The sequence below is a fragment of the Aspergillus caelatus genome (genome assembly GCF_009193585.1).
Source record: "Aspergillus caelatus strain CBS 763.97 unplaced genomic scaffold BDV27scaffold_72, whole genome shotgun sequence".
In the NCBI taxonomy this organism is placed as follows: domain Eukaryota; kingdom Fungi; phylum Ascomycota; class Eurotiomycetes; order Eurotiales; family Aspergillaceae; genus Aspergillus; species Aspergillus caelatus.
Window position 1 is genome coordinate 93,824 of NW_022475335.1, and position 14,268 is coordinate 108,091.

Here is a 14,268-nt window from a genome sequence, read left to right on the forward strand (position 1 = left end):
TTCAGCGCGCCAAGAGCCGCAGGGACACCTCCGCGGCAACTCCAGAACTCCAGTTCACATTCTTCTTCTATACTTCCTAATGCTCTCCCTGTTACCCATAGTATGTTCGTTTTCGATACTTGGGTACTTTTGAAGCATGCTGCAAATTGAATTGATTTCATTTCTCAAAACATCCAGCGATAGGGTTCCTATTTGAGGAATAGAGGCTTATTTTTAACACTTTTTCTTCATAGCTTCATTCTATACTACAAACATGCAATCTCACCTCAGTAGAAGGGTTTTCCGAGCAATACTGGACAACGAGCCGCTGTCTTCCTCACAATGCCGCCATCAGCTACTACATAATCTCCGAACGTACCGATCCCGAGGGCCAGTCGTCACCAGCACGTATCACATCCAGCGACGTGGGTTTTTCGCATTCAATATGGGACCCTCTATCTCTCCCCAACCTGCGACTCTGCCATCGGAGGCTGGCCTAAAACCAATGAGCGATCTGATGAGAGCAATACGTGACAAAAGCAGGGGGCCTGCAGTGAGTGTTCTTGCGAAGGCCTTTCAGGATTTCTTTGCTGCACGAGCGGACATACCGGGTGTCATTACGGGCTTTCAAGCCCGTTTGCTCATCGTGACTTGGAAGCACTTGCGAGCTAATGAAGGTGACCTGGAGCCCGAAAATTGGAAATTGATCTTCTCTACTGAGAACCTAGAGAACGTGCTATTCGTTCTGTCTCAAGCAAGATGCCTGCCAGAATGCCGCGAAGTAATCCAAAGATTAGCTCGCTACGTATTTCTGGAACTTTGTGCGGACCATGGGTTTGGTCCCAATCATATAGGTCGACCCGCGCTTGTTGCCTATATAAATATTCAGGCTTTGAATGGCAATCCAGAAGGAGCAAGACATGTCGTTGAGAAGTTCTGGAATAGGCTTTCCAAGACCAATCCCTCCCCTTGGCTTACGGTCATGAAGGGGTTTGCCATAAATGAAGATAGACGTCTTCTCAGACGGACAACCGAGGACCTTCACGACTTTGGCATAAAATTTGACCCTGCCTCCCACGAAGAGTTGCTCAAAGTCCTCATTGGACAAGATCTCCTTGCTGCAGTGAAGATAATGTACGAGTGCCCTTTGTTTGATGGATGGGAGCCTACCCTAGCTACGAAAGAAGCCGTTATCGAGTATGCAATTCTGCGTTCAGAAACAGCATGGGCCGAGCCTATCTTCAAGTCACTTTCGCAAAGACCAATTACGGAGACCATGAGTATCACATTGCTTTGGGAAGCAGCCCATGGACAAGACGCGTCTGCAATCGTGGAAAAGGTTAGAATTTCAATTCAAAATAGTCCAGAAGCCAAAGCATCGCTCACAATTGAATGTGTGAACAACTTGATGGCGTATGCCAATTTTACCAACAAACCTCAATTGACTGCTGAGTATGCTGCTTTAATCCCGCGTTGGGGTCTGCAGCCCAACTCCCAGTCGCGTTTATTGGAACTCGAATCTTATATACAAGCCGGTGACGTGGAAAAAACGCTAGTCCATGTTCAGGGCTTGCATGACGTCAACGAAATGGCTCTTGAGAATATGTCGCTGATGAATAAGTTGATAACAATGCTTTGTTTGTCAAGCCAGGGGGATGCCGTATTCGATCAGGTGTCATCCTTTCTTGACCCATTGTTCGAGAATAATGTTCGATTAGAGCCTGAGACGCTCGCGGCACTAACGCATATGTTGCTCTACCGTCGTGACTGGGAAGGGACATCGGAACTCCTTCGGCCGCGCCTGGCATTATATGATGACGAGGGAAGATCGAAGATACGTAAAGCGCTCACCGACTATATCTTGGACCTTAACCAAGATGGCGCAGATGCATGGGAGGTGTACGGGTTATTGCAGCTGGCGTTCCCCGAAGCAAGCGTAAGCACGCGAACCGACATCATGACAGCATTCTACAAAAGAGACCGGAGTGACCTAGCCTACCTAGTGTTCGGGCATATGCGGCAGGCGGAAGACTTTGCTCGGCGTCCAAAGCCAGACACCTATACCAAATGCTTCCGGTGGATAGCTCGAACGCGTGATGCAGAACATCTGGTGCTTGTTCACAACATGCTCAAATTAGACGTTGAAGTTGACCTCAACACCAAGTTGCTAAATGGGCTAATGCTTGCTTACGCAGCCTGTGACATGCCCGAGAAAAGTATGGAGGTGTTCCGTCAAATCCTTCAGTCGGAAGAGGGTCCTACGCATAAGACAATCGCTATCTTCTTCAAATTATGCGGAAAGCACCACAATGGCACACAGGAGGCAATGAAGATGATGGAGAAGGTCAAACTTCTCGAAATTGAAGTAGATCGGCGGCTGTACATGGCATTTGTCGAAGCTCTCGCTGCGCAATGTGAATTTGACCTTGCTATAGAGGCTATAGACAAGATGCACAGTGAAACAGGGTACCTACCGAATTATAACTCGTAAGTCCTGATGTCTTCCTTTGTAGTTGGTTTCACTGCTGACGTAATTTCTAGCATTGGCCTCCTCTATAACGCAGTTCCATATCAATACTGGAGAGATGAGGTGGAGAAATGGGCCAAGGAGAAATACCCAGAACTATGGGCGCAACTCAGTGAGATCGAGCGCACAGAGGAAGAAGAAGGATCAAAGTTTAATATCACCGGCTACGAAGTCGTCGTCTAATTTGGGGCGTGTATGTCACGTAATGCGTTAGTAGGACTATGATCAGTTGGATTTGATCTCCTATAGCAGCAGGATGGAGGCGTTAAGAGATATTACACTAGCACGTTCTACTGATGTTCTATCTATACATATCATAATCTGCAAACTTCTAACCTCCTACCCGCGAAGTAAGAACTGTTTCAATCACCCGTCGAGTCTGTCTTTGAGTGTGAAACATGATCTTAGGACGGAGAGTGAATGAAGAGCAAAAGTTGAGTGATGTAGCAGGAAGAGGAGAGGACTGCATCTGTAACTCTTCTGGCCACCTCCATGCGTAGCCAGAGCTCACTATCAGTCTCATATCAGTGATAGAATATTTCCAACACAAGATCAATTTGCCGCACTCACTACGAAAACCATGTATTGTGGACTACAGTAGGCTGCTCCGATACCTATGTTTCAATTGATGCTTTTGCCTATTGTAAGGTGCTAGAAGACTCTCCCTATGCTTTAAGCATAGTTTGTATCTCCCTGGGGTTTTAGAGGTTATCAGTTACACCAGGAAAAAGGACGCAGCAGCCAAACTAAGACTAGTATATTATCATGACTATATCGGGCCACAACCCTTACGCTTCTCAAATCCTAAGAGATAACGGCCCTGGAACAGATCACCTTAACCAAGCCATTCTGGCAAAGAAACCAATTAGACAGAGGGGAGAGGAAGGGGTCTCCTGAACGCGCTCTTGATGGTATGTGTATGAATATATAAACGATCTTTAAATCTATGTTTGAAGCAGAACGAACCCTCAGGATGGAGATGTATTAAGTCTTCATTACTCGTGACTCTTTTTTTTTTGTATCCCGTACATGCGATGGACATGATTGCCATGATTAATTTTTGTAGCACTGCTTATGTGCAGTCATGTATAAACCCGGAAGATGCAATATCATAACGTGGAACATCACGCCGCCTTTCTAAAGCATGTTACGCCATGGCCTTGGAAAGTCGCCTGGTCATGCTATGGTTATAATTAGTAAAGTGGACCAGTGACTGGGGCTAGTGAAACCGATGTACATACAAGTCAAAGAAGGAGAACTGGCTAGGGTTGCTGCCATACTCGTATACAAACCGACTTGCGAGGTAGCTGCCAAAGATGGCCCGGAGGTAGTTCTCAGGAACCTACATGTCTCGTTAGTTTTATAATTGATACTGGCGGTGAAAGTTCAAACTCACCCGCTGCAAGATTGTATCGAGACCAATCTTGTTCAAAAGTAGTTTAGGCAAAGCGTCATCAAGAACCGAGCGGCGAAGTTCAACATTGTCCCACAACTCTGTCTTCTGTAATTCCTCATCAAGCTTGGTAATAGCCAGACTGAGACGGTCACTGAGGACGCTGCGGAGAAGGCCGGTTTGCTCATGTTCACGCCAGATGGCCTCGAACTCGAGGGTGGCATTCTGCTTGATGACTTCCTGAACCTGCTTGACATAATCCTGGTAGAATGTGGGAACACTGCCATCTTCACGAACACACATGTTTTCGACGAACTCCTCGTCATTGAAGGACAACGACGCAAGGACCTCTAATGACGACGAAGTCACACCACCCTTATTTGCTGATGCATCCTTAAACAGTATACAGCCGGACCTTTCGAGCCGTAGTTTACTGTCTTGTGTAATGAACAAGTTGGCACCCTCGACAATGTAGGGGATGGTGGATTTGCCGTTATGAATAAGCTTTCCAACAGTAGAAAGATCAATGGACTCGGGTCGTCCACCACAAGGGACAAAAACATCATAAGGAAGTTCTCGGCGCAAATGGAAAGTGTTGCGGAAGATCATTCCATTGTGGATGAACTCGCCATTCGGCAACTTTACGTTGCTCTCATCCACCAGAACGCGGTAGCCCTGGGGTGAGAGTTTCGACAAGTCAAATTCGGAGATAGTCACGCGCTTCTTAGCAAGTCGGACCAGCTCCTCATGGTCCAGACCATTTGGATCAACTATAACACCTGAACCATCAACGATAGCGGTGTATTTCTCGTTGGCCAGAAGAATCTCGTTTGATCCCAGGTCACCATCGGGGCCACCGGTTTGCAGCTTACGAACCGTGGAGGGGTCAATCTTCAACTTCCGGTAGATACCAAGAACATATTGACGAACAGACAAGGTCGTCATGCCATAAGTATCATGCGGGATACCGCCCAGCTTGGGACTCTTGCCGGTAAAGAATGACTTCCACCAGGGAGCTCCACGATTCCTTGCATGCTCTGTAGCCCAGTCGACCAATTCGGCCGTGTTCTCGTCGGGCCCCATGAAAAGAATCTCATCCTTTCCATGCAAGTCAACGATAGGGTCTTTGATGCCTGGGCTGACAGGAGGCAGGAGGAGATCAAGAATGCTGTCAATGTATTTCTCAAAAGCGACAGCTGCTTTGTCCTGATGGTTTACATCTAAGAGTATCACACCCTTTGCACCACCTTCGGGGATGTCTTTATTTTTGCGCTGTTGGGTGTTGGCTAAATTGTAATTTTCATCGAACAGTGAGCGAGCATTGATGCTGTAGGCTTCTCTGTTCCTGCTCTTGACGATACGAATGCCACCACGAGCGATATCCCGGAATCGTAGATGGAAGCCTCGGAACTCTGAGCTAATAACTAGGAACATGCCATAGAGACGCTGAGGGTACTCGTGCTCCGGCAGGAAATCTGGGTTGAGTCGGAAACTAAGGGCCACCTTAGTGGGAGTGAAGAAGTTGGTCTTGAGGATGGCGGCGTTGAACACGCGAAAGGCGCTCATGACCATCTCATCGTGTTCATTGGCCACAGTGCTTGAGATGAGTTGTTTCAGCTTCGCACCATCGAGGACTTCGTCAACCTGGAGGCGCAAATAGCTCAGGGTGGGAAGAAAGTCATCTTCGGCAGGACCACGTGTTTGAACGTAATGAGTGTTAGCAAAATCCAGGTAGAGCTTGTGGATGAGTTCCGGGTACTTGTTAACGATCTCTGAGATATAGTCGGATGTGAAAGTCTCGGTACGCAACCTCTTCTTGATCTTGGCTAACAGTTCTGCGTGGACACTGTTATTGGAGTCCAGAACATCGGTCAGAGAGGTGTACTCAGAGCCCAAGCGATTAAGGAACTGTTGAACAAAGACCCACGCACAATGGGCATAGATGGTCTCCTGCAAGCTAAGACGACCGACTGCAAAATGATGTTGGAATCTGTTCTGGGGGATGCAGTAGAGAAGAGAGACCTCCTTGATAATCTGGTGAACAGCTGCCTCAATAGGAGGATACTTAGCAGCGATTTCAGCATCTTTCAGTGGGCGAAGATAGAGAGATATGACCGTGATGCCGTTAGAAAAGTTCTCCAAATATTTACGAGAGCTTGTCAGGCGGTAGTAGTGGTATAGATCAGAGAGTGCACTAAATAGACCCATAGCAGAGCCCTGACGATAAGCGATGACCAGCCTTTTTTCGCGACTTTTCTCGATCTCAAACATCTCAATGACAGGACCAGATCGGTTAACGGCATTCGTGATGATTTCTTGATAGATGGCCTTTGTATTTTCCGTTGCCTTTTGCAAGAATCTCTTTTCACCGATAATATCAATGTTCGTTTCATTCGGACCCGGGTTAGGGTTAACGAACTGGCACTTGTAAACAAAGTAGCACCGGAGTTGCTGGCCATCGTCCCCAGGGATTGGCGTTGGCGAACGGAAGGTCTCAACCCGATAGCTGTTACCAGGTGTGGAGCCGTTTACATATTTCTTTTCAATTCTCTGCTCATATCGAGGGCCGTCGACCGACGTGATGCCGGGCTTGCTTGTGTCAATGTAGACCGCATGATCTTCAGCTTCCTTATCTAAACGGATCTCGAGCTTCTTATCATCACGAGCGTACGCTGCAACCTTGGCAGCATAGAGAGAAAGGATCTGCGTGACGATAGCATCAACGGTCTCGGTTTGGAAGTATGTATCATCAATCCCAAGCTGGTTGTAAAACCATTCGGCTTCTCCAGCGACAAATTCCGTCGGAATAAAGCCTTTGCTTTCCAGCTGGTCCATAACTAAGAAATGCAGTTAGCAGAAGGAAGAGAACCTCCAGTGTCATAAATAGCGGGTTGAAAAGCGAGCGAGACTTACCCTGTTCCATTTGCTTCTCTTTCCCTTCGAACTTGGCAGCAATATAGCCCGGATCCTCCTCTGACAAGATTCGGTGCAGGCCACCGCCGGGGAAGCCCAGATGAGTGGGTTGAGGTGACGGTTGGCGCACATTTGATCCGGCTACATTCTCAAGCAGCTTGTTATGAGGATGTCTCTGGAATCCAATGGGAGTTCCAGCGCCAGATTGAGCGCCATCATTACTGCCGTAGAGCTTGGGGCCTGGGCGCACGGGCAGAGTGTTGGCGCCATTGAGGTACCCATCCGGCTGTGGGGATGAAGAAGCAGTAGAAGACACCATGGTGTTTAAATAAAGTGCTCCGGACGATGTTCAATTGAGAGGGGAAAGGGATACGACGCGCTGATGAAGACGTCAAGAGGAGTTAGTCATAGGGTGGGAGAAGGGCTGTGGCGCACCATCTCAAAAAGAATGCTCATTGGAGGGGCGGGTTTGGGTAGAGATAAGAACGGCTGGGGCAGGGTGCAGGGACTGGCAACGATAGAAAAGACATCGGGTGGACCGCGCCCGATCTCAAAACGGACGTACATACCTTAAAACGACGAGAGAAAAGTCCTCCTTGCTTGATTCTTTTTATGATTTTGCTCTACTACCTTGGATCTAATTGACCAAAAACAAAAGCAAGAAAAGCTCCTTCAGCATAGAAGCTTATCGAGAAAGACGAGAAGTGAGAAGTCACTTTACTTCTTGGTACAAGCCATGCAACCGACACCTCACCGGGGTGGGACTGTCAACAACTGGGGTATGGAGATATCAAAGATGATATGAATATGGGGTAAAGAGAGAGGAATATTTCTTATATGATCCTATCTATAATCGAAAACTCACAGGAACGGCAGCGGGCTTCAAGTGCTTATAAGCTAAACATTGATTGCTGAGATCATACCCGGCTCTATGCGATCGGCCAGGCACGGGGACCGGTCCGGGGCAGTCAGTCCTGTCTGGGAAAGAGTGGATAAGAGTCTCGAATTGTTGATCTGACGCCCATCCTTGTATGAAGTGGATCCTATATGTGGATCGGGTTGATTGATGGGTTTAGTGCGGTGTGGCCATGAGTCCTGCATGTAGCCGCCACGTTGCCCCAACTGACAGTGAAATGAATCCCAGTTTTACACACCTTTCTGATTTCCCTCCCTTTCCAGATACGTATCTCTATGTATCTTGATATATCTCATTGTCTTTGACTTTTCTAGCATTCTCTCCTTAGACCTTTCGATTTTTCTTTTCTTTTCGCTTCTTTCTTTTTTTGATCTCTGAATTTTGCTGGTACTGACAGTACCAAGGTTTTTGCCAAGTTTTAGGGGCTCTTATTCCAATTCAGGGATAGTGCTGCTGTAGCGCGAATGAGGCAAGAAGAAAAAATACCGCATCGGAGAGACGTGATTGGCTACCCAAAGCTAAAATTGGAAAAAAAATTGCCTCAACGTCTCAGTGTGGCTCGGCCAGCACCTGCCTTAGGCACAAGTAGTGCTGCTACTACCTAGTAGATTAGTGGTTGACAAGAAGAGAATAACCCGAGATATTGAGGATAACTATTTCATATATAAAAATATCTACAGTAACACTTACCGAGTACTAGATAATTTTCAGTTGGTGATAAGAAACATATACTCCGTAGGTAGTTAGGGGGCCTGTTAGTCAGCTGACAAGAGACGCCTTGGCCCCCGGTCTTGTGGATTTATCCCCTTGTGCGTAGCTCTCCACTTAGTAGGGCTGTATGTCTGGAAAAGGCAATTTGGTGTGTCATGGTGGCTAGTGACCTGCAAATCATCATCGACGCCTGTTGCATGCAATCGATTCTGCATGATTCTCCTGCGTAATAACTGATTCAGAAAATGCCGCAATTTCGTAACCGATAGATTGTTAGGCAGTGTCGGTTGAGCGACGTACTTTGTGTCTTTTTACCTATACTTCTATTTGGTCAATGTGCGTTTGAATGATGAAATCTTTCTGCAGGAGGTAAAAGAGTAGGCAGAGATGGAATAGGACAGAGAGAGATTGGTTGATTGATACTAGTATATCATATCATATGATCAGAAGAACACAATATGTTGAATTTACTAGATTATACTCCGTAAGCAGAATGGGAAGAAAGATGCTACCTACAGAATGGGATCAAATCATGGGACCTCTCAGAATCTTCGGCCGCAGAAGAAAATGGAGGGAAAAAAAAAAAAAAAAAGAAGTCACGGGTCAGAGTTTTTCACGATACTGCGGGGTTAGTCGATCCCAACCATGATCCGTACCTGGATCAATGGCCTATCCAGTACTAGTGATTTGCGGGGTGAATCCGCTCAGTCCAATCCCGCTGCATCGTATTCAGTGTGGTCTCCAAGGTCCCGTTCCCATTATTAAAATGGCTCAATTCTACCCCATGCTATTACCCCATGGAAACCTCGCCCACAGAGTCACAGACATTAGGAACAGCTGGGTACGAAGGCGGGGTTCGTTTAGGCTCTCGCCCGTCACGGCTCAGTGTCTGGACTCTTGTGCTCGGGGTCTCCACTTACCTCACTGTTGAAGGGGCAGTATGGACTTATGAGGTAATCTCCAGCAAACCCTTATCTAATTTCTCCAACATACATCCACAGTGCCACAACGCGACCGAATCGGCAAAATTCTGGACGGTCTAGAAAATTCGGTTATGCGATGACGTGATCAGCCACTCCAAGTAGAAGTACTTGAACTGATGATTCATACAAGGCAAGGGGATAAGCCAATGATTGGCAGAGAACCCAATGCTCGTGCATATCATTTAACAATAACTGTTTCACCGGCATTTGCAAGAAAAGGAACTGATTGTCAACATCGGCGAACTCGTATTAAGCCGACATCATACAGGTATGCATGGAAACATTTTTTATTCAAGACGCTGGTATTGCGAGGGACGGTTTGGGATGGTGCAATCTGACAAATGCAGAGTCTATCTGTTCAAGAGATTAGGTATAATGATGTCCAGGTGGCTTTTTCGTCCTTCCTTTCCTTTTTTCCCTTTATTCCTGTTGGAACTGAGCAGATTACTCGACTGAAGGACCAATGAAACCACTACGAAGAATCTTGGAATCAAATGTTGTATTTGAAAGACTGGCTTTGGAAGGGTTTGATAAGCGTAAAATCTATCAGAGATAAGAAGGTCAGGCCAAGGATTGGCCTAAACCTGTATGTATACATCAAAGATAAGGTACAATTCTGCCAAGTATGAAATGCATATCTACCTTAGGCAGTAGTGTAAAACTTTCATGTGGTATCCTGCTACCGAATACACCCATCATGGCTAGTGCCATTTTGATAGAACTATACAATTATGCCTGGTGATGTGGTCTTAGGACATATGCAGTCGTGAGAGGTATCCTTCGATTTACTCTTAAACTATCTCTGGAAGGATGCTCATTGAACGATGCTCAACCAGGTCTAATGTTAGTGGTGCAGCTTGCGTTATGGACAGACTCTCCGCCTCTGCCCGGCCACGAGTGCTTATGCAGTGAACCGACAAGGTAATTAGATAGCTAGTAAGTATAAGAGTAGAAGATACTGTAGGCTTAAGCAATAAAATCACTGCTAGCTAACTCAGGGTTAGCGGGTATTTGGACAGGATTATTTCTAACGGCATAATAACTGTGTGTTGTAGGGGGTAAGTGCAGTCAGTATTCTTACTAGTAAGGAGTAGTCTTTGGCAAGTATCAAGGAATGATCCTTAATAGTTTAGGTGGAACCTCTGACTCCCTTTGGGATGAAAACAGAGACTATCATGAAATTCTTCTTTGGGGAGTAAAAAAGGCAGAAAAATCGACACAGGGGGAGGAAGGAAGAGAAAGAAAAAGTAAGGAGAGGTGGGGCGGGAAACCATTTGGTTTACTCCGTAGACTCGGCTCCAAGATGCTAAGATACGACAGTATCATGTGTTTCTTATTGGCCTTAGTAGCTGTTCATAACTAGTAGCGGTGAGCTATGAGTAAACGCAAACATCACCCGATTTACCAAATCTATGAAACTTACAGATACAAACTACTAGGATAGAATTGCAGAAAAATCGAACACTACTATAAGAATCCACACTTGCGAATAAAATGCATTGAAGACATCTGTGTACTGAAACATTCGCTTATTATAAATCAGATTATGCATAGTAAGAGATTCATTCTCTCACCCTCAACCGTTTTGCATAAAGGATCGATGGAATAAAGCCTAAACCCCATCAGATCCCTAAGTCTTGAATCAATTTGGCTGAAAGCATTTACTGTGCAGTAGTGATCCCTCCACTCCATTGTTTCCTTTCCCTCTTCATGCTCTCCAAATTTTCCGCTCCATGCATACGTATGTTCCCCATAATACTTTTTTACCAGGTCCACAATGTTCTGTACTTCGTTTGACCTTGTTGTTTCCCCAATTCCCGCCCTTTCACCCCGTCGTTATGGCAAGGATGCCACTGGAACCGGGATAAGACATGGTGAGGTGGTAAGGTTAGTCTCTGTTTCTTCTTTTTCTGGACTATGATATGACGATCATCAACGGGCAAAGGAATGAACTAACCAAACCAATAGTAAAGGGGTGACAATATACAGAGGCTGTTATATATCTTTGTTTGCTTGATTAGTATGGTTGTGCTTACCCTTTCCCTTTTCCTCTGCGAAATAATAGTATATATCTCCGACCTAATGTACATAGTAGGCATAATAACGGCTTCTTTCTGACTTCGCAACTCTCAGTTTAACTCTCTGCTTATCCCTCAATTCTTAGTAGCTTATTTTCCGTTTCGTCACGAGTTAATTGCCTCGGTTTGATGACTGTCAGCCTACCCCTTCAATACGATAAAACGTCTATACAAACCTCTGTAGTAAGTATCTACTTCTTTTAGTCAAGGCCACACCACCTACTAGTACCTATCATGATATTTCTGCACCAGGGTAGATAGTCCGTATATTAGTGTACTAATAGTTCGTGAACCTTCAGCTGCTCTTTAAATCAGTCTATAGGGAGTTCTATAGCTTCATTCTCCGGGAATCTGGATCTTGTACAGGACTCACATGGAGAGATCACAGCTTATACTTTCGTCAAGAACCTTTACCCAAGAGTTTACCTCATCAACTATCACCCACCCAACAATCCGCCCACACCCATTGCCGAGATACGGCTGTGGTAATAAAACTAATCTGAATCATACATAAATCACTAAGCAGCAGAATGACATCCCCCATCTCCCAGCCTCGCAACCAACCAACTATACTCACTCCGTTCACTGTTACTCAGGATATCTCACGCGCTATCAAGGCAGTGACTTAGGCGCCCGAGTCTGTCCATCTCGAGCCCCGACCTCACCTGGGCCTGCAATAACCCCTTCCGCCGCCACCTCCCTCACCCGTGGGATCAAGGAACCTACTTGCTCTCCGGGGTTCGAGTAAACGTGCCTAGTCTGAAGATATTGGGGTCTCACTACCCATTTTGCTGAGAATATTTATGATGGGGATGCAGCTCAGCTTATAAGCTTGCCCCCGAGCGCCAATAACTAGATTTGCTGATATCGCTCAAAATTCTTTTCGAATACTAGGTTTGTTTAGATACGGAGTTTGAAAAGCAGAATTTGTTTTTATTTTATTTTATATTTATTTCTTTCTTTGTCCTCTTTCCCGCCCAAACTTCAACGCATGGCATACGACAGATACTACATTATGAGAGTGGCATGACCATTACCCCTAGAAAAGTACAGGTTCTTCTTATCCTTGAATTCTGAAACAACACGGTTGTATAATTTAGTGGTTAATCTGGCAAACCACTATGAAGCGCATCGTATAACCGTCTCAATCGGCAGGCTCGGGCCTAGTATACCACGCATAGTAGCCTTTAGACATTTCTTAACATGTGTCAGATGCCACGCTGCACATTGGTTACCATGGAGGTACACCACCAGTAAACTGGTGAAGAGAAGTCACCTAGGTCGTTAGGAACGACCTGAGACCCGTTTCAACGACTTCGTGCCAAGGCCGAAGTGATTTAAGAGCTAAAGCAATCGATCTGTTCATGTTCGTCATCGGTCGGGGGTGTGCATCTTATGTGGTATCCTAAGCCCCCGCAAATTGCTTGTTTTAGATTGCTAGCTCGGAGAATATACGTGACGTAACGTATGATATGTACCAGTGGCGACCGAATTGGCAGGGTTTTTGAAGTTCATAGGATGACCGCCTTGGGGCATGCTCAACGCTGTTGGAGCGATTCTTCGAACGACGCAGGATCCTGAGCACCAAGTTGATTGTAGATATTCTCCAGTTCTGCTATGGCATCGGAATTGCCTTGAAGCGCGGCATCGTTAAGCTGCTGAATCTCGGCCAATTGTTCTTCTGTCCGCGCCCAACCGCGCAACCGCTCTTCGAGATTCTGAGCCCTTTTTAGACTGAAAACGGTGCGAACAGTGTCTGTCTCCCCCCTGACTTGCTTGATGCTCCTCAATCTTTCTAAAAACAGAGCCTGGTTTGTTTGAGGCCCCGCTTTGCGGGTTGCCCCTCCCGTCATGTCTAGTGCATCACCTGAGTAGAGCGCATGCTGGACAGGGCCCGCACTGGAGATAAGGTTCGCCCTGCGCCCTAGAATCTTGACATTGTTAGCAGCTATGAGGCTGAAGGTCTTATCAAGCTTTAACGGAACAACTCGGGCAGTTGCGGTTTCAGGTTCTGGCCCTGCAGGTTGAGGTTCAGGCTCGGGGTGCGTGAAGTGTAACTCGGTGCCAATTTGATCGGCCCAGGAGCAGCTGAAAACTTGATTCTGGTATGAGACGACGGGATTGTGGGTGTGAAGGCCTAAAATTTGTAACCCGTCTGCGGGGCTATTGTCAGACTCGGTGCTTGCCAAAGCCGAATCAATCTCATCGCTTCGGGGACGGTGGACGGAGACAGATGATAGACCGGGAGTAGCCGCAGCTGATGAAGAATCCGTCGCAAGGTCCGCACGTCGTCGAGGGGATCGGATGGGACCATGAGAAGAGGTGAGGTCGAGGTTAAGATAGAAGGTCTATGTGCGACTTCTGGTCAGCTGGACACAAATTAGGGTGAGTGTGAGAGAGATATGCAGAGTGATAAATCGCGACAAGATTTTGTAGATTTAAAACGTACCTCCGTCTCATTTTCATCGTATTCGTACTCATAATCGGAACCCTCCTCGTCCGGTAATGTTGAGTCCATTAGCATGGCGGGATCCAGGACCAATGTAGGCTCCGAGTGAGGATGCATGGCGAGATTAGATAGTCTTTCCAGAACCAATGGATTATTCGGTGTGGAGGACGAGTGGCAGTATCCATCCAAAATTACAATGGGAAGTGGTAAAGGTAGTGTGATTGGTGTGACGTGGAGGGGTTTGCTAATTACTACTAGTAGTTGGCAAGAAAATGAATCCACGGGGTCCGTGGGAAGATCGGCCCGCGTTTTGAGTTGT

The 14,268-nt window shown here is 46.4% G+C and overlaps 4 protein-coding genes across 4 annotated transcripts; 1 reads left to right on the forward strand and 3 right to left on the reverse strand.

Moving 5' to 3' along the window:
- The first annotated feature begins 74 nt into the window (after positions 1-74).
- Positions 75-2,831, forward strand: BDV27DRAFT_127200 (putative mitochondrial respiratory complex I chaperone (Cia84)). The gene is made up of 2 exons (XM_032066707.1): positions 75-2,466; positions 2,521-2,831. The coding sequence occupies exons 1-2, from the start codon at positions 254-256 to the stop codon at positions 2,687-2,689; spliced, it is 2,382 nt and encodes a 793-aa protein (XP_031928353.1). The 5' UTR covers positions 75-253; the 3' UTR covers positions 2,690-2,831.
- A 420-nt stretch (positions 2,832-3,251) lies between these two features.
- On the reverse strand, positions 3,252-3,923 carry BDV27DRAFT_127202 (uncharacterized protein). The gene is made up of 2 exons (XM_032066708.1): positions 3,748-3,923; positions 3,252-3,687 (listed from the first exon to the last, which is right to left on the reverse strand). The coding sequence occupies exon 2, from the start codon at positions 3,555-3,557 to the stop codon at positions 3,372-3,374; it is 186 nt and encodes a 61-aa protein (XP_031928355.1). The 5' UTR covers positions 3,558-3,687; positions 3,748-3,923; the 3' UTR covers positions 3,252-3,371.
- BDV27DRAFT_127203 (glutamate dehydrogenase (NAD(+))) lies at positions 3,252-7,792 on the reverse strand. The gene is made up of 5 exons (XM_032066709.1): positions 7,382-7,792; positions 6,813-7,191; positions 3,903-6,736; positions 3,748-3,848; positions 3,252-3,687 (listed from the first exon to the last, which is right to left on the reverse strand). The coding sequence occupies exons 2-5, from the start codon at positions 7,129-7,131 to the stop codon at positions 3,654-3,656; spliced, it is 3,288 nt and encodes a 1,095-aa protein (XP_031928354.1). The 5' UTR covers positions 7,132-7,191; positions 7,382-7,792; the 3' UTR covers positions 3,252-3,653.
- A 4,620-nt stretch (positions 7,793-12,412) lies between these two features.
- Positions 12,413-14,231, reverse strand: BDV27DRAFT_127207 (TFIIIC subunit 6 family protein). Its single transcript, XM_032066710.1, has 2 exons — positions 13,950-14,231; positions 12,413-13,848 (listed from the first exon to the last, which is right to left on the reverse strand). The coding sequence occupies exons 1-2, from the start codon at positions 14,064-14,066 to the stop codon at positions 13,039-13,041; spliced, it is 927 nt and encodes a 308-aa protein (XP_031928356.1). The 5' UTR covers positions 14,067-14,231; the 3' UTR covers positions 12,413-13,038.
- Positions 14,232-14,268: the final 37 nt, after the last annotated feature.

What these genes read in the sequence shown, in the direction of transcription:
- BDV27DRAFT_127207 (XM_032066710.1), bottom strand. Translation starts at nt 14,066, where the DNA reads ATGCATCCTCACTCGGAGCCTACATTGGTCCTGGATCCCGCCATGCTA. An exon ending in ACGATGAAAATGAGACGGAG is followed by an intron (nt 13,849 to 13,949) that starts GTACGTTTTAAA and finishes AGTCGCACATAG; the next exon opens with ACCTTCTATCTTAACCTCGA.
- BDV27DRAFT_127202 (XM_032066708.1), bottom strand. Translation starts at nt 3,557, where the DNA reads ATGGCAATCATGTCCATCGCATGTACGGGATACAAAAAAAAAAGAGTC.
- BDV27DRAFT_127200 (XM_032066707.1), top strand. Translation starts at nt 254, where the DNA reads ATGCAATCTCACCTCAGTAGAAGGGTTTTCCGAGCAATACTGGACAAC. An exon ending in TACCTACCGAATTATAACTC is followed by an intron (nt 2,467 to 2,520) that starts GTAAGTCCTGAT and finishes CGTAATTTCTAG; the next exon opens with CATTGGCCTCCTCTATAACG.
- BDV27DRAFT_127203 (XM_032066709.1), bottom strand. Translation starts at nt 7,131, where the DNA reads ATGGTGTCTTCTACTGCTTCTTCATCCCCACAGCCGGATGGGTACCTC. An exon ending in AGAGAAGCAAATGGAACAGG is followed by an intron (nt 6,737 to 6,812) that starts GTAAGTCTCGCT and finishes TGCATTTCTTAG; the next exon opens with TTATGGACCAGCTGGAAAGC. An exon ending in TCGATACAATCTTGCAGCGG is followed by an intron (nt 3,849 to 3,902) that starts GTGAGTTTGAAC and finishes CGAGACATGTAG; the next exon opens with GTTCCTGAGAACTACCTCCG.